Source organism: Podarcis liolepis (assembly GCF_965112155.1).
Source record: "Podarcis liolepis genome assembly, chromosome: 7".
In the NCBI taxonomy this organism is placed as follows: domain Eukaryota; kingdom Metazoa; phylum Chordata; class Lepidosauria; order Squamata; family Lacertidae; genus Podarcis; species Podarcis liolepis.
This window is the reverse complement of record NC_139561.1, coordinates 74,283,078-74,296,024: the sequence shown is the minus strand read 5'-3', so window position 1 is coordinate 74,296,024 and position 12,947 is coordinate 74,283,078. Positions and strand designations below refer to the sequence as shown.

Here is a 12,947-nt window from a genome sequence, read left to right as displayed (position 1 = left end):
GTCTGGCTGGAATGTGACAGCAGGGGTCGGCAAGGCTTACTGGGCATGGGCCAGATCACTCTCATGGAGATCCTCTGTGGGCCGGACTGGTGCAGCGCGACACCAGAAATCGCGTCTGTGCATGTCCGTGGCACCGGAAATCGCTTCTGCACATGCCCAGACTCTGAAAACTGTGCCTGCACAGAAGCGATTTTCGGCATCTGGGCATAGGCAGAAGTGATTTCTGGTGCCATGGACATGTGCAGACATGATTTCCGGTGTCTGGGCATGCGCAGAAGCAATTTCCAGAGCCATGGAAGAGAGTCCTCACACCGAGCTGCACTAGTTTAGCGGGCGGCTCGGTTCGGGGTTGGCTCATGGGCTGCTTCCGGCCCATAGGCTTTAGGTTGCCAACCTCTGCCTTGGAGCTTTGTTAGTGCCTCTTTTGGTGTGTGATCCCATCTACACTATGTATTTAATGGAGTATAGTTGCACTTTGTGACCTGCTACCACCATGCAAATATATTATTCCCGAAGTTGGGTGCCCTCTCTCTGCCTAGTGGTGGCAAAAGCCCATGGGGCCCAGGCACCCACACAGGGTCTATGTCCCTTTGGAGAATGGACGATGCAGCAGAGACCGTTGTGGCTTTAAGAAATTTGCTTCATTCACCTATTTACACCTTCAGTGTGCATGGAGCCAGTCCAGATCTTATGGCACAGTCATTCCAAGAGGCAGCAGTGTAAGCTGACTGCAGTCTGCCTCTCCTGTGATCGACCTCTGCCCTCTCTACCCCTTCTTCTTCCCCCAACCCCTCCCCTCCCCTAGAGCAGTTACCCAGGCCACCTCCCAAATCCCCAATCTCTGTTCACACCTGGAGCAAGAGGGGAAGGAATTTCCTTGTACAGTGGTGCCTCGCAAGACGAAATTAATTCATTCTGCGAGTTTTTTCGTCTAGCGAATTTTTCGTCTTGCGAAGCACGAGTTGCTCCTCGAAGTCAAGTCGCAACTGTTTTAAGAAAAAGGAAACAAACTTGCAAGACGTTTTCGTCTTGCGAAGCAAGCCCATTGGGAAATTCGTCTTGCGACGCAACTCAAAAAACCAAAAACTCTTTCGTCTTGCGAGGCATTCGTCTTGCGAGGTACCACTGTATTGTTAATGTCCCTCAATTGCTCCCTATCATTCGTAGCTCAGCCACAGGAATTCCTTTGCAGCTTGCATTCTCCCTTCATATCACAAATAACTGAAATCACAGTGTAGTGGAAAACACACAGGAAAAATGGGAGATTTGGCCTTGCACAGTCAACCCTTCCTGTGAGTCCTCGCTGGAGCACCCCTGCCCTTGAGGGAGGCCCAGCTGGGGCTCGACTGTCCAGATTAGGAGCCCTAACCTGCACAGGTGGTGGCTAGGGAGACATCCAGCTCCATCTGATTTGGGCAGGTACAAAGTAGTCAGAGAGGATAAGGATGATGGCTCAAATGCTGCTGAGGCTCCCTATGGCTGGATCTGGTGCTGCATGTGGGTGATGTTCTAGTGGGGGAATTGTGTCTTTGGAATTGTTCCTTTGGGGTTATTTCTCAGCAGAAGAGGGTTTTTTATTGCTGTTTAAGAAGGTTTACTGTTTGGGTTTTGTTGTTGTTGTTCAGATAAAAATACCTTTCCCCTCATATATTTTCTGCCAAAGATCCTTTTGAAGAACCTGCAGTGTTAACTGGCAAAACACCTAGCATTTATTAATTTCTAGGGCTTGCCCTAAATCTATAACAATGTGGTAAACAAGATTCAGAAATTGGTCCCCAAATGCATGCTTGGGTCTGAGCTACAGTTCCCAGAGGGGTTTCAGCATCCATGCCTCATCCCAGAGAGCAGTGGTTAGGAGCTGTGTTGCCCACCCTCCTTGAGTGCCTTTGCCTGGCTCACAGCATATCTGATGGTAATAATTTCGGTAGCTTGACTGGATGGAGGACGGAGAAAGGGAGGTGTATGTGCACATGGAAAGCTCCAGCATTTGCAGGGCCACAAGGAAGTCTGCCCATTTTTGTGTCTGGCCCCGCCCACAGTGGGCAGGAGGCCCCTGGAAGATTCCCCACCATGAAATGCAGCCCTCAGGCTGAATAACATTGTGGGCTAAGTCCTAAGAACCAATCTGAGGTGGCTGTGTGGGAGCTTAGCAAATATTTTCTAAACATGTCCTCGGTAGGTATGTTGACATGACAGTTGTGCTGTTTCTTCTCTCTCCATGATTCTAAAATAACGTGGCAGCTTTGGTTTAGGAAACCTATTTAACTTATCCATGCATTCAGGACAGATCCTGAAGCTGAGGCTCCAGTACTTTGGCCACCTCATGAGAAGAGAAGACTCCCTGGAAAAGACCCTGATGCTGGGAAAGATTGAAGGCACAAGGAGAAGGGGACGACAGAGGACGAGATGGTTGGACAGTGTTCTCAAAGCTACAAACATGAGTCTGACCAAACTGCGGGAGGCAGTGGAAGACAGGAGTGCCTAGTGTGCTCTGGTCCATCGGGTCACGAAGAGTCGGACATGACTAAATGGCTAAACAACAACAACAACAACAACAACAACAACAACAACAACAGCAACATGCACTTAAATAGGGTGAATAAGTTGCTATTACTAAGAAATGTTAATGTTGGGAATAGATACTATATCTACCTTCCTTCCTTTGTTCTGAATTATATTTGGAGTTATAATCCCATCATCCTGTATAAAATCTAATACCACTTTTTCCCATTGGTTACAACACAACAGCGTTCTGACCACATTTTTAGATTTAAGCAGGGTGCTATGTGCTCCCAAATAGCATAAGGGTATTGAATGTGGTCTTGTGCATGGAATACACCTTCCTAAGAATATTGCCTTCTTTCTTTTTGAAAATGAAAAGCAAGCTTCTTGTTTTTGGCAGAGAGAGCGAGCGAGAGAGAGAAAGACTGGGTGCAGAGCAGCCAATACAGGAGGAATCTTCAGAAACCAGAAGGGCGGCCCCTCTAACTTTTTCTGTAGTTGGGGAACAGGACCTCAGAGTTCCGCAGACCCCTTTCCTCCCCACAGCTAACAAAACCGGACTAAACGATGCAAAATGGGGCGGGTAGGTGGCAAAATCGAGCAAAATAGGGGAGACCCTTATAACCCTTAAATGGACAAATGCAAAGTGCTTTGAATCTTGGTGTGTGATGCAACTGGGAGAGAGTGGGGCGGAGTCGGAGTATCCGGAGAGGAAACGTTGACGTGAACAAACAGAGCCAATTAAAAGCCCGCGTTCTCATCAAACTGGAATTCAGCAAAATCTAAACTGTTACCCAATATCTGTCCGCATCCATTTCTGCAAGCTCTAATGAGATCAGCTGACACTTCTTTCGAGTAGGCACCCCTAGGATTGCACCGCCAGGAAAGGAGCGGCAGCTGAGAAGCAAGAATTGCAAGCGAGATCTCTTTCTGAACAGGTCCGTGACAAGTTCCCACTTCCCTCCCCAATCTTCTCCCCAAAGTTCAGCCCCGCTAGTTAACCATCATCGCGTTTGGCCGGGATTCCTCGACCATCCCGCAGATCCCAGTGGCGCAGGGACGTCTTTTCGCGCTCTTGGGGCCAGAGGAGGCGAGGGATCCATGCACCACGGTCTGTATTCTGCGTGGCAGCCTTGACGGGTGGTTGCCTTTGCCTAGAGGGGAACCGGGTCCCAGCCAGAGGAACCAGCTCTTTCCCACTCCTTTTTCTCCGAGGCAGAAGGAAGAACCTGTTGCTGAGGAGGAGGACGTGCAGTTTGGAGTCCCGGGTTAGCTGTCATGGGCGTAGCCAGGATTTATGTTAGTTGTGCCAAGTGCGCCTGCTGCTCTCAGTCTCTCCGCTCTCCAGTAAGGGAAGGGAGGGAGAACGTCTCCTGTTTCCATCCCTCGCCATTGGGATGCCAATTTAGGACACTTCCAGCCTGCTACTATTTCCAACTGTCGTAAATTTAGGGAAATCGCCCGCGCAATTCGGAACCCTCTGGTTCGTAGCCCCGCTCATCCCGAGGGGCGGCGGCGTGTCTTTCTGCAGGATTGCTCCCTCTTGAGGTCCTTTCCAGCTGTTGACTGAGAAATCATCCTGATTTAATGGCACAAAGTGTTCAGCCTGTCGTAAATTCAGCCCGAGCCGCTAAGGGTCACTTGTGAACGAGTCGTTTTATGGAGCACGAATCCTGATGCGTTTGCACAAAGCTCGCGCGCGAAGGTTAGGCAATGGCTGTGCGCGCACACGACACTCTGTCCCGGCTGGCTGGATCTGAAGCACGACTTCAACCCACCCTGCGTGAGATGTTAAAAGCAACATGAGCCATTGGTGCCCTCGCTGTACTGTTTTGGACACCCTCTGAAAAGTTTTTATTTTTATTTTTTTTAATAATCTGCAAGCCTGTTCATTAGCCCCAGTTGTTCCTGCCACCCCAACCTCATTCAGCCTGAGAAAGAATTCTGTGGAACTCAAAAGTTTGCTCACAAACTTTGGGACATTTTGCTTGGTACAAAGTAACAAAGTTATTGCTATATTGTGGCGTTTGGATTCTCCCGTTCAGTTTCAAGGCACCTCCATTTCTCTTACTTTGGGAGCATAGCCCAGGTGTGCTGGGAAGTTGGCAGGACAACCAGGGATCCTCTGGATCCTACATCCCTGTGCATCTCCCTCTAGGTAAGGTAAAGGTAAAGGTACCCCTGACCATCAGGTCCAGTCGTGACCGACTCTAGGGTTGCGCGTTCATCTCGCTCTATAGGCCGGGAGCCGGCGCTTGTCTGCAGACAGCTTCCAGGTCACGTGACCAGCGTGACTAAGCCGCTTCTGGCGAACCAGAGCAGCACACGGAAACGCTGTTTACCTTCCCGCCGGAGAGTGGTCCCTATTTATCTACTTGCACTTTGAGGTGCTTTCGAACTGCTAGGTTGACAGGAGCTGGGACCGAGCAGCGGGAGCTCACCCCATCGCAGGGATTCGAACCTCCGACCGTCCGATCTGCAAGTCCTAGGCTCTGTGGTTTAACCCACAGCACCACCTGCATCCCTTCCTCTAGGACAACTCCCTAATTAGTTTATTCCCAGCTGACCTATTTCTCGAGATTTCATCCTGATTTGATTGCACCAAGTTTTCAAAGGAGTCAGATGCCTGCTGTTTAGCAATCATTCCCACTCTCTTGTATGAGCTCCCCACAAATAATTTTGCAGTTGTTACTCTGGACTTTCCAGTGCATTTTGTCACTTTCCTTACTGTGAAATGTAAGATTCTTATGATCTGAAATCAGTTTTCTTGTGCAAGCTTGCCAAACCCAGTTTAATTCCATTACTGAAATTTGCAAGTATGTCTTGGAAGCCCACCCAGAAAATAAGGACAGTCTGCAAGTGGTCAAGAGAGTTGGGATGTCCTTTCCTTCCAAAAGGAGGCAATAATTCAAACTCCCCCCTCTCCCTTCCCTCTTTGTGGGAAATCCAGAAAGAGGAGTCAGCTTCAACATTTTCTGTTTGCTGGAATGGGCACCCAGCGAAATGTGGATCTAGCAGGGAGGACTTCTGGGCATAACTTACCTGTAAACTGTGATACTGATCACATCCGCATCTCTCACTTACTCCAGCTTGCTCACTTGCCATCGTCGTGCATCTTCTACCACTGCATCTCTACTCTACAGAGATGTAGCAAGTTGTTGAGTCTGAAGTCCAAAGTCTCAGGACTCAGCTAGATTGGTAGAGAAAAAGCGATTTATATGTGTTGTATGGGCGATACAACGTTGGTGGCGCTGTGGGTTAAACCACAGAGCCTAGGACTTGCCGATCAGAAGGTCAGCGGTTCGAATCCCCACGACCCATTGCTCTGTTCCTGCTCCTGCCAACCTAGCAGTTCGAAAGCACATCAAAGTGCAAGTAGATTAATAGGCACCACTCCAGCGAGAAGGTAAACAGTGTTTCTGTGCGCTGCTCTGGCTCACCAGTAGCAGCTTAGTCATGCTGGCCACATGACCCGGAAGCTGTACGCCAGCTCCCTCGGCCAATAAAGTGAGATCCCAGAGTCGGTCACGACTGGACCTAATGGCCAGGGGTCCCTTTACTTTTTTATAGGTGATATAACATTGTGCCACCAGATGGCGCTGTGCACTCCCGTTTATTTCTCTACCTGTTTTCCCTGTTTAAATTTACCAGGCCTTTAACTGAAATGCTTCTTTGATGTGTCTAGATTCAGCCTCAGACTCCCTGGTCCTTTTGTATATACAAATGCGCCTAAGACTGCCTCCAGATTGCTACTGCATGTGAACTGTGAGTAAACTGTATTTTATTCAAAGAAGACTGGTTTTTTTGTGCTGCTGTTGTTTAAGGGGGATAAAAGGGGGAAACACCAGGAAAACCCAGTCTACACATCAAGGCATCCTGGATTGCTTCATCAAAAAGGCTGCAACAAACTGAAACAGCAGCTTCCTAATTTTGTCACAAAAGGGGTGTGCTCTGCTAAACTCACAAGCAAGTGTAAGGAAGGGTAATATATCCTTTCCTAATTTTTATTCACATCCTCACACTATTTTCCCTTGCCCCATTTAGATCTTCTCTTCCTGATACAGTTGCTGTTTTACAAAACCACTCCCCAAACGCCATCATGGATTCCAATCCCATCGCACCACTGACCCCCAGATCCTTCTCGAGAGATGAGTCAGATGCTTACATGCCAAAAGCAATGAAGAAGTTTTATCGGGGTGAGCCATTGGCACTGGGGGTGAGTATGGAATATAGGGGAAACCTAGAGGGTCTGTGTTCCCCTGCCTGCTTTATTTGAGAGCCCTCCCACTTCCTTCCCCATAACATTTTAGACCTGCCTACCCTTAGGCAACTGCAAAGCCCTCTTCTCAGCTTCCCAGCCTTGCTTCTGAAGTCAGTTCTGTCTTCTCTTCTGCACCCTGTGTAGCCCCAGCTAAGGTGGGAGTTGTAGTTCAGCAATGTCTGGAGTTTAGCATCCTACATTCTGATTGGTTTCAGCGAAATACATACTCATCTTTCTGAATGAAACCTTTGGATTTTTGAAGTGCTTAAATGTTGACTGCATCATGATCTATTCTATTCATTTTTTAAAAAGTTCTATACTGTAGGAAGAAAATTCAGTTTGTATACAAGGGAGTAAATCTCACTGAACTCAGTGGGAATGGCTTTTGAGTGGATGTGCGTAGAGTTGCGCAAGACAGGTCCCTATCTCCTGCCCTCCCACATACAAGTATTTTAAATAACATAAATAAGTTAAGTTTGTCAGGGTCGCCAGGGAAAGCAGAACCACTGCTATGAGGAGACGGCTAGCCACACTCTTCCTGCCTTTCCTATGCCTATCCAAAGAGATTTTTAAAGAAGCTGGGATGATACCTTGCGTGGTATAGTTGTTAAGAGCGGTGGGCTCGTAATCTGGTGAACTGGGTTCGCTTCCGCGCTCCTCCACATGCAGCTGCTGGGTGACCTTGGGCTAGTCACACTTCTCTGAAGTCTCTCAGCCTCACTCACCTCACAGAGTGTTTGTTGTGGGGGAGGAAGGGAAAGGAGATGGTTATCCGCTTTGAGAGGGAGTGAAAGGCAGGATATCAAATCCAAACTCCTCCTCTTCTTCTTCTTCTTCATCTGAGGTTCAGACCGCAGACTATATTCTCTGCCTCTTATTCTCTCTCTGGTAATATTCTGAAAAATAAGCAAGTGTCAACAATTGCAGCAAGATGCATGTCTGCCATGTTCTGAGGACATGCAGCTCAGCAGTGCTGTTTTTCTAGAAAAAGAACTTCCAGAGCTCACCATGAACACCTCAGTTCCTATGAGTTTCCCTTGACAAAAAGCCCTGCAGCCGAGAAATAAACAACACTCCACATACTCACAGCTTGTATGTTGAATGGCTGCGTGCAGCCATAACCCTGCCTGACATCTCTGCATACATTGGTTTCCTTTGCTTCTTTCCCGGAGGCAAGACCTTGAGCATATCCAGTGCCGATTTACGTATAAGGTAAACAAGCTATAGCTTAGGGCCCCCCTCTCTTGCCCCCCCTCAATTATACTGAAAGAAAGAAATACCGTCTTTTACACTCACTAAGTGTAACAGGGTACAAAGGTCTACTGTCCCAATGCACAGTGTGGACTACTATGGGGATATTGATATTATATTAAAAATGCATTGTATTAACTACCATTGCATTGTACAGGTTAGAACACCTAATTTCATATTAATAAAGCTATTATTATTAGCAGTTTGACCATATAATTATAATTATTAGAAGTTTGCACCATATATTTACACCTATTACAGTGGTGCCCCGCAAGACGAATGCCTCGCAAGACGAAAGAGTTTTCCGTTTTGGAGGTGCTTTGCAAAACAAATCTCCTATGGGCTTGCTTCGCAAGACGAAAATGTCTTGCGAGTTCCTGTGGGGTTTTCCCCTCCCCCCCTTTTCTAAGCCGCTAAGCCGCTTATCAGCTGATCCAATAAGCTGATAAGCCGCTAATAGCGCTAATAGCGCTAATCCTCTAATCCGTCAATGGGCTTGCTTCGCAAGACAAAAAAATCGCTAGACGAAGAGAATCACAGAATGGGTTCTTTTCGTCTTGCGAGGCACCACTGTATTACCGTATTTCATGTTATAGCAAGTTTCTAGAGACTAGATTATGAGTCTTTGCAAACTGTGTTTCTAAAGGAACTTTTGTTATTTCCAAATGCCAATGTGTTTGCATTATTAAGTTTGTTATGAATAAAAAAACATTTTAAGCTAGAGCTTAATAATTATTTCACTATTAATATACTTCTTCTTAACTGTATTTCATTATGAATATACTTCTTCTTGATTGTATTTCAGTTCAACAATTACTTTGATAAAATACATATTTTGTTATGTGCTAATGGCTTTAGATACCTATTAGGTCCATAAATTACCATATAGCATATATTCAACACACAAAAAAACAAACCAGTGACAAAGTGTTGTTGACAAAGGACAGCTGGACATATAAAGGGCCCCATTACCTTCAGTAGCTTAGGGCCTCATCAAACCTAAATCTGGTCCTGAGCATAGCAATGGTTTACTATTGGATAGCATTGCATTGGCTCCACCCACTTAGGCCTTCAGCCCTGCTCACCTCAACATGTGCCCACCCCCACCATGTTTGAAGTAACTTTCAGTTGGTCTGCAGCTAGAATGTGTGGTGATAATAAGACCTGGTTTTATGCTGTCTTTGCAGATCACGCAAATACTCATCGGAATTATGCAAGTTGGTCTCGGAGCTGCCTTTCACACTGTGCCTTATTATTATTATTACAGTTACATTGCAATTGAAGTACCAATCTGGGGCGGAATCTTGGTAATCCAACACACATCTTTGTGTAAAAAAAGAAAAAGAAAAGTTCCTTTGGGATTCAGCTTAGACTAAGGGAGAGATGGTGAGGTTGGGAATGTCCCCAGGTGATTGGACTGCAACTCCAATCAGCTCCTGCCTGCCTGGCTAAAGTTCAGGGGTGATTGGAGTTGTAGTTCAGCAAAATCTCTAGGGCTGAAGATCCCACAGCTCTGCAACAGCTGAAGACCATCATTGGAAGACCAGAAGGCAACACTGACCAAGGCTGAGCATCACTCAAAGATCCCACGACTGCTATTGTGTAAAGGGGGGGGGGGCTCAGAATTATGCCTCATGAATTAAGTGGAAAATAGAAGCCACTGGGGAGGGAGAAACCACACACCTGACCTGTGGGCAGAGAGTCAGTGCTGCTTAATTGAGCGTGTGTTCTGGGGTGTTAGTGGCATGTGGGTGCAATGCCAGGAGCACAGGATTGGCTCTGCACAGTGCCAATCTCCATACCACCTGACCTCACTCTCCCAGTAAGAGGCAGAGACTCCTTTGCCAGGAAATTGAGTGCAGTCCTGCCCCTTCCCACCAGGCACTACTATTGAGAAGTTCAGCTTTTTTTGGGGGGGGGGATAGACAGTTTCTCATGCTCAAGAGACATGAAGATGGCATGTATGTGGGATAGCTGGTGAAAATGTCAGAAGCTGGAGAATGGCTGAAGGGGTGTTCCTGTAATTATGGGATGGGGCTTCATTGTTCTGCATAGGCCTTTGCCCTTCCATATTGCTTGTGGAAGCTAACTGTCTGTGCAACTTTGCACACCCTTGGATCCTATTTCAGAGTGTATATGCAGTGCTGACATGGGCCTTGGAGGTGGTCATGATGGGGTGACCATTCTAGGGAGCAGGGAAGGCACAGCAACAGTGCCAGATCCAGCCTTGGAGGCTCCTTGTGCCCTGGACCTCCTCCCTCAAAGCGTCCACCAGAGAGTCTGTTGGGCAGAATTTGTATGGACAAATCCCATGATAGTTATGGAGCTGTCCAGCAGAAAGGGTATCTTTGCTTCAGTACTTTTGCATGAGAAACATCAAGTAATGCTCCATTAATATCGTTTTCTGGTTATGACCTAATGGACTGGAAGGCAAGATGTGAGAAAAATCCCTTGGAATCTTGTTCCTAGCTTCTGACTTCCTTTTCCTTCTCTTACAGTACATCATTTCAGGGTCCCTCTCTGTGGCAGCTGCCAGGAACCCCAAAATACCACTGGTAACTAATTTGCTTGTTGGGAAATTGCGATGAAAGATGGAGCGCAGAATTCATGGCGCCTGCTGCTTGCCATTTAAGGGTCCCTCCTAGAATTCCTGGTCTGAAGTTGCCTTGTCCAACTTCATGTATTTTCCAGAGGAAGTTCTGTGTATCTCTTATGGGGTTTATCATCTCAACTCAAGAACCATATTGGTCTGCAGCTACCATGTCCAAAATCATGCATCAATTCAGATATGGCTGGTTAGAATCCAATAGTTATTTAACTCTATATATAGCTTGAATTTGTGAAACTCAAGGGGTGGTGCTCTGCCTCTGTGTATTATGACATTATTGGATGTCCCCAGAAGCCCGTTCTGCACTATACATTTAAAGCTGCATCAAAGCACTTTAGACAATTATGACTTCTCTCCAAAGACACATGAGAACTGTCATTCAGGGTACTGAGAGATGTTAGGAGATCTCTATTCCCCTCACAGAATTACAGCTCCCGGGGAGGTTTATACCAGGCAGTTGCTTCAGGATTGCTCAATGAAGGCATGATATCTCATTGTTTGTCCCCACTGTTAGGTGAAAGGGATGCTGGGAATGAACGTCGTGAGTTCTGTAGCGGCCGGCATTGGAATCACTTTCCTCTGTTTTTCGCTGGATAGCTACCATTTGCGTAGGCAGGTGAGAGAGCTGCAATGAGCATCATCCGAAAAAGTATAGCGGGTGTAATAAATCCCCAATGTTCCCTTGGGTAAGTGCTGGTCTCATCATAGGGAGGGCTCTTCCAGACTCTTGCTATTTTGGGGCGGGATTCCAATTGCATCCTGGCAAATCCAGGTTGTGAGATTAAAGTGGATTTGATACGCCCTTGTGCAAGAAACACCACTCCCCTGCTGAAAACCGACCCTTTTCGGATAAGGAAAATGACTGGAAAATGCACCAGAAAGTGTGTTTAGACAACCTCGGCAGGACAGGATGGGAGGATGAACAGAGGAAGTAGAGTGGCGCTTTGACATAAATAGAGCAGTTATGGGATTACTTGAATTGCTTAAGTCTGCTGCGTTTGGCTTTGACCAGGGGTCCCCAAACTAAGGCCTGCAGGCCTGATAAGGCCTGAGGGACTTGTTTATCTGGCCTGCAGCGACCCCCATCGCCCACTGCCATTGCCTGCTCTTACCAGCGCTGCACTGCACCGCTGCCCACTTCCGGGTTGGAGGAGCACTGGAAATAGCTTGTGCACATGAGCAAGTGTTATTTGCGCATGTGCAAACGTTATTTCCGGTGCACATCTGGGTCGGAGGAGGCCCATGCACATGGGCACAAGATATTTCCGACCCAGAAGTACACCAGAAATAACGTGTGCGCATGTGTATGGGCACGTGCTCCCCTGCCCTCCGGCCCGCCGCGCAATCAGCGCTGGAGACACCAGCCCAAGGCACAGTAAGTTTGCTGACCCCTGGCTTTGACCGGGGGTCTTTTAAGCAAGGGGAGCCCTTGAACACTTCGGGGGGCAGCCAAGTTAGGCAGCTCTGCCTGGTCTCCCAGTGTCCAAGGGGCACTCGGTGTCTGTGTGCATTATTATGTTGTTTTGCATCCTCACAACAACCCAAAGAGGCATCTGGTTGTCAGCAATGGGAACAGGGGGCTGGACTATCTGGTCCACTGGTCTGATTCAAACTCTGTTCTTCTCACATACACACACATTTATAAATGGATAATATTAATCCCCTTTGCCGGGCTCTCTGCTTCATTGACAGGGCATATTGTATGGAATCACGGCTGTCTTACTGGTATTCACCGTCCTTGAGTTTTGCATCACTATCTCCACCGCTGCGTTCGGGTGCAAGACTGTTTGCCAGGACAACTACACCGAAACGGTAACACTGAAGAGAGTGGGGTTTGGTGACCAGAGTAGGCAAAGATATCCCAGGGTGGGGCCTGCTTCCTTGCTCCCCAAATAAAGTGTTTGTTGTCAAAACAGCATTTCACCTTGGGGCTAGAAGTCTCACTCTAAGTTCAATGGTCTAGAGCTCATCCCTGAATACTGATAGCAAGCAGAGTTAGTTGCTCAGGAGCTGAGCAGCACTGCAAATGCACAGCAAGACTGATTTTTCTCCTGGGGTGTTCTTTTCCTGCAGGTTGTGGTGGTTTACCAGAACGTGAACCCAGGCGACTCTGTTGCTCTTCCAGATGCTTGCAAGGATCCCAGATCTCTCTGACTTGCTGTTCCTTCATCCCATCCTCCTTGACTGCCATTTCCAATGTTATGAGTAAAAAATACTAAATGTGCACTTAGGCACCAAGGAGGTTTCTTGGCTCATCCTAGATCATCTTTGAAGAAATCTATGTCTATCATGACCCATGCAAATAAAACACTGGGGTTTTGATAA

At 47.3% G+C, this 12,947-nt stretch overlaps 1 protein-coding gene across 8 annotated transcripts; it reads left to right on the top strand.

Annotated features, from left to right (window-relative positions):
• Positions 1–2,791: 2,791 nt before the first annotated feature.
• Positions 2,792–12,947, top strand: LOC310710980 (membrane-spanning 4-domains subfamily A member 4A-like). Of its 8 annotated transcripts, none has more exons than XM_083512386.1 (9): positions 2,792–3,815; positions 4,034–4,660; positions 5,037–6,267; positions 6,547–6,718; positions 9,202–9,321; positions 10,513–10,569; positions 11,137–11,238; positions 12,315–12,434; positions 12,696–12,947. In XM_083512386.1, the coding sequence occupies exons 4-9, from the start codon at positions 6,602–6,604 to the stop codon at positions 12,774–12,776; spliced, it is 597 nt and encodes a 198-aa protein (XP_083368512.1). In that variant the 5' UTR covers positions 2,792–3,815; positions 4,034–4,660; positions 5,037–6,267; positions 6,547–6,601; the 3' UTR covers positions 12,777–12,947. The 8 variants fall into 8 exon arrangements, with proteins under 8 accessions (XP_083368512.1, XP_083368509.1, XP_083368513.1 ...); XM_083512387.1 differs by having other exon boundaries at positions 3,047–3,815; positions 4,034–4,493; positions 6,188–6,267; XM_083512383.1 differs by lacking the exon at positions 4,034–4,660 and having other exon boundaries at positions 3,042–3,440; positions 6,188–6,267; positions 6,567–6,718.